The sequence below is a fragment of the Drosophila kikkawai genome, chromosome X, assembly GCF_030179895.1.
Source record: "Drosophila kikkawai strain 14028-0561.14 chromosome X, DkikHiC1v2, whole genome shotgun sequence".
Taxonomy (NCBI): Eukaryota; Metazoa; Arthropoda; class Insecta; order Diptera; family Drosophilidae; genus Drosophila; species Drosophila kikkawai.
The window spans coordinates 6918426-6923204 of NC_091733.1; the positions used below are offsets into that span (position 1 = coordinate 6918426).

At 44.7% G+C, this 4779-nt stretch overlaps 1 protein-coding gene across 1 annotated transcript; it reads left to right on the forward strand.

Moving 5' to 3' along the window:
- Positions 1-474: 474 nt before the first annotated feature.
- Positions 475-2156, forward strand: Cp38 (Chorion protein 38). Its single transcript, XM_017161879.3, has 2 exons — positions 475-607; positions 933-2156. Exons 1-2 carry the CDS (start codon positions 563-565, stop codon positions 1842-1844), a joined length of 957 nt encoding a protein of 318 aa, XP_017017368.1. The 5' UTR covers positions 475-562; the 3' UTR covers positions 1845-2156.
- Positions 2157-4779: the final 2623 nt, after the last annotated feature.

The following is a 4779-nucleotide window of genomic DNA, read 5'->3' on the forward strand; positions in this document are numbered from 1 at the left end:
GCAGGAGGACCTTTTTTGAGGCGTAACAAGAATCGATGGTCCATATCGAGCTGGTATTTTTAGAATTGGTTTCCCTCTCTCCCGACTCCGAATTATAGCACCATAGTATGTCTGCCAATGCGGAACTATTTTCGCAATCTGCGCAGACGTTCGGACCTCGATATGCGGCCGAGATCCAATGCCCGGCAGCTGATTCCGATTTGGCTTGGGTTCTTGCTGTTTTTGGCTAGGGGCTTGGGGCTTGGGTTTCTCTGTAAGATGAAGCTGAAGCTGAAGACGCCGTGATATGCGCTGGGTGCGATGCGATGAGATGCGTGCGACCTATCAGCGTTTGGCCATGTTCTCGCAATGGTCAAGTCGGGGGCGCAACAACAAAGCGGAACGGAACCACCGGCACCGGAGTCGCCACTGGGCGAAATGTCACGTACCCAATGCCAGAGACCCATCCGGAGCATATTTAAAGTAGCAGGCCGCCAACGGAGGGCACCAGAAGACAGCCGACAATCCAAGTGGGAGCACAACCAGCGGCCGAAAAGCAACTGGAACTGCACCGGAGGACAAGATGACAAGATCGACCTACATTTGGGCGCTAGCCGCCTGCCTGATCGTAAGTGTTTGATTCGGAGGATTGAATCCGTGAGGTCTCAGACTCAGGGAATTCACAGAGGACTGGCTTGGACCAAACATCTGTCCGCTTTTCACTTGACAAAAACCAATATTCAATATTGTAATATATTATATATTACGATATACTTCAGAGTATTTAGGAAAAAGAAAACAGTTCTCTAAAGTTCTTAAAATATATACACCGATTGGAATTGTTCAATTCGAACAATATAACATACAATCCCAGAAAGCAGATGCAAATAGGATTTATATTACTCTGACCCCGCAATCTACTAAACTTCTGTTTGCTCTCTGTTCCTTTGCAGGCCTGTGCGAGCGCCAATTATGGCGGACCCCAGGGCTACGGCGGACCCGTGTCCGGCGGCCATGGCGGTGGCTCCGATGGAGCTGATGCCGCCTCGGCGGCTGCAGCTGCTGCTGGATCTGCCGGCGGAGCTGGTGGCGAGTACGGCAGCGCTGGTGCCGGATCCCAGGGTCTGGAGTCTGGCGCTGATGCTGCTGGAGTCGCCCAGGCTGGAGGCCAGGGCGGCTATGGCTCCGGCCAGAGCAGCTACGGCTCGGACCAGAACATCCCCTACAAGCCCGTGAACACCAAGGGCAACACCCTCACCTCCTCAATCACATATCCCCAGAACAAGGGTGAGATCCTGATCCATCGTCCCGCCCCCATCATCGTCAAGCGCCCGCCCACCAAGGTCCTGGTCAACCACCCCCCACTGGTGGTGAAGCCCGCCCCCGTGGTGCTCCACAAGCCCCCAGCAATCGTGCTGCGCAAGGTTTACGTCAAGCACCACCCACGTCGCGTCAAGGTGGAGCCCGTCTTCGTCAACGTGGTGAAGCCCCCAGCAGAGAAATACTTTGTCAATGAGAACAAGCAGGGCTACGGCCAGGGTCATTCCGGCTCCGGACACGGACACAGCGGACACGGTGGACACAGCGGTCATGGCGGACACGGTCACGGCGGTCACGGAGCCGGACCCCATGGCTCTGGACATGGCAACCACGACGGTGGTCGCGCCCTGCCCGCTTACGCATCGGGAGCTGATTCCGCCGCTGCCAGCGCCGGATACCAGCTGCTCCAGAGTGGCAACCAGGGTCTGTCCGCTCTCGCCAACATTGCCGGTGAGCGCGAGGGTCCCTATGGCTCCGGCCATGGCCACCAGCACTACGGCGCCGGTCCCTCCGGATCCGGCAGCTATGCGGCTCCCTCCTACTAAGCGACGAAAGTCAAGTAAGAGTGGTGGCCGCCGGACTGCTGTGACTGCTGCGGCTCTGGAATTCCCCGAAGCGGCTGTCCAGTCACCGCCGACGTTATCCGGTGTCCGGTCTCTGGCTGATTAGTGTTATGTATGCTTTAAAATACAGCCTGATTCCCATGCCACCTGCCCATCGCCAATCGTTCATCGCCCACCGCCTGCGGCCACAACCACGCCCACTCACGCACACCCACTCCACCCAATCCATTCGATGACGACGGCCGAGGAGGTCTTGGCAGCCAGTCAGGTTTCTTTGCAAAAAAATAAAAAAATTTAAAAAAAAAAGATATATTTTTGAATCTGGAAAATACCTACAAATAGTATTACGCTGGTAAACGGTGGTAAATCCGAAATCCGATGAAGAAATCAAAAACTATAATTAAATTTGGTTCATACTCTTTGTAAGGGATCATAAATATGACCAGCTTTTGATACCAATTAAGTGGTATGGCAGACAAATGACCTAGGGTCAACTCGAAATCAGTTTTTAAAGCAAACCAATTCATTATAAAAATTGCTACGTTTTACAGGTATCCAAAGCTATGCTACAAAAAGAAACCCCATTGGCTTAAGATCATCTGCGATTGACGGCTTAATAGATTCTGAAAATATTATTACTTGGCCGTTGTACAATATGTTGTTATCTACTCTAAGAAGGGTAATATTTTTGATGATTTTAGTTTGAACAACAACTTTTAATTTGGTTTTAAAGAAATGAAATCGAACGATCATAGATGCAATATTGAAAAAATAACCCTTTTTCTTTAATTTATTTTTAATATATTTACAAAGCTATAGTTCCTATTTACAATTTTGAAATAATGTTTTTAATTAATTTGAATATCGGACAACACATATATAGTGGCGATATGAGAGATCGGTCAATGTAAAGACTATGAAAAGCTTAAAAAATTAGCAAAAGTTCGTTTCGTTTATGAACAAATTTTTCAGTTTTGAATTCATTCGAATCGATCTAATTGCAAAGTGCAAGGGTATTGAAACTTCAGGGTCCCGAAGCAAGCTTCCTTCCTTGTTAATGCTCACAACTATATGCTGCTGTCAGCGATATTTGCAACTTTTGCAACAAGACTGCTAGTATAGTTACCCTTAGGTAAAAAGAAGACACTGTCACAGTTAGTAAAGTCCCAAAGTCTGTTTGTAGAAGCTCAGGCACTTCCCGAAAAGTGTCGCATGTAATCACAGGTGTATGAGTAATCAAAGTGCGAGCTGTCATTACACCCAACTCTGATGTCCTTCCCATTGTTCGGAGGCCTGGTCAATTACCACTCACGCAACTGGCAACTGCCAATAGTGAGTAGCAAACGAAGAACAATGCCGGTAATAATTGGGGGGAGAGGCAGAGATCGGATGATGACAGGTGGAACTGCCGCAAAATCGGAAAATGGGAATGTAGGTCGCCAGCGCCGCCCATTTGGCAGTTTGAAAATTCAGCATAAAAATGCGACACTTTCGCGATGCGTTTTCAGTCTGTAAGCAGAAATAAATTGGGAGCATTAAAAAATAATACCCAAGTAAACAGAATTAATAAGCCAACAAAAAAGAATCGCTTCCAAGTTCATAGTTATTGGGCACGTCAAGTAGACGTTACACATCAACAAGTTTTGGGTCAAAATGACACAAGAATGGTTCCCTACGTTCCTCCTGTTCCTGGCCATCCTTGACGTTTCTTTCGGGCATGTGAGTGGTGTATTAAACGTGTATTAAATGGGAATATTTTCAGAAAGGCTCTTTACTTTCTAATTTGTTCGATTCATTAACCAAACTGCTAATTTCTTTATTATCAAACTTGGACTTATGTCATGCTCATCATTTGTCATCTTCTTAGTATTTAAACAAATATTTCGCAGAGTGTATAGTCGATCCCCAGCCGATACGTCAAAATAAGTTTCGTGTTTGCATTTGAAGAGATTTGAAACCACCTACAACAATGTTTGTCTAGGAGTTTTAAGTAAAGCCATTACAGTTTTGTATTATAATTATACATTATATTTCTAGGAATTTTCGAAAACCACGTAAAATGATGATATTATAAATATTAATATTCAATTAATATTTCACATTTCATAGGAATTAACAATAAACGAAGCTAACTTCGGCACGCCGATGTTTGTATACCCTTGCAGTTTTCTAATTGATCATAATTATATATTTTTAGTTTACAGATTTACAGTTACACTTTTACATTGACAGCTTTACATTTTGCTCTACATCTACCCATCGTTTCCATGTTAACTTTTTCGTATAGTCGTCTGATGTTCATAAAACTAAAACCGAAATTCTTAAATTAGGTGAAAAAGTGGCAAAGTTATATCTTTTTTTTCGAAAACTTTTCGATCTCTTCTATGATATAGCTATGTATATGATATAGTCGGCCGATCTGTGTAGTTCCGACATATATAGGAGTAAAAATAGTCAGAAGGCTGCATGTTTCATTCAGACAGCTTTACAACTGAGGGACTAGTTTGCATAGAAACTGTCAGGCGGACATGGCTAGATCGACTCGGCTGTTGATGCCGATCAAGAATATATAAATAGGGTCGGAACCGTCTTTTTCTCTACGTTGCAAACTTCTGACTAAAATTAGAATACCCTGCAAGGGTATAAAAAATACTGGCATATGCATATAGTCCATGGAAAACATGAAAAAACCTTGGTAATTTTTGTAAAATTTGTATGTTTCTTATTTGCTCCAATAGCCCTCCTACAAACGATCGGCGGACATCAGCACGCAGGCCTTCCAGTCGTTAACCCAGCTAATACTTTCCATTCTCGATGGATAAAATGGATAAACGCTTTCTACAGTTTTGTAGGCTGAAATTGTAAACTAAAATCTATTTTTAAGAATTCTCTAACTTGGGGAAATTCACAACAAAAA

Coding starts and splice junctions, on each gene's coding strand:
- Cp38 (XM_017161879.3), top strand. CDS start 563: ATGACAAGATCGACCTACATTTGGGCGCTAGCCGCCTGCCTGATC. Junction 608..932: donor CGCTAGCCGCCTGCCTGATC/GTAAGTGTTTGA, acceptor GTTCCTTTGCAG/GCCTGTGCGAGCGCCAATTA.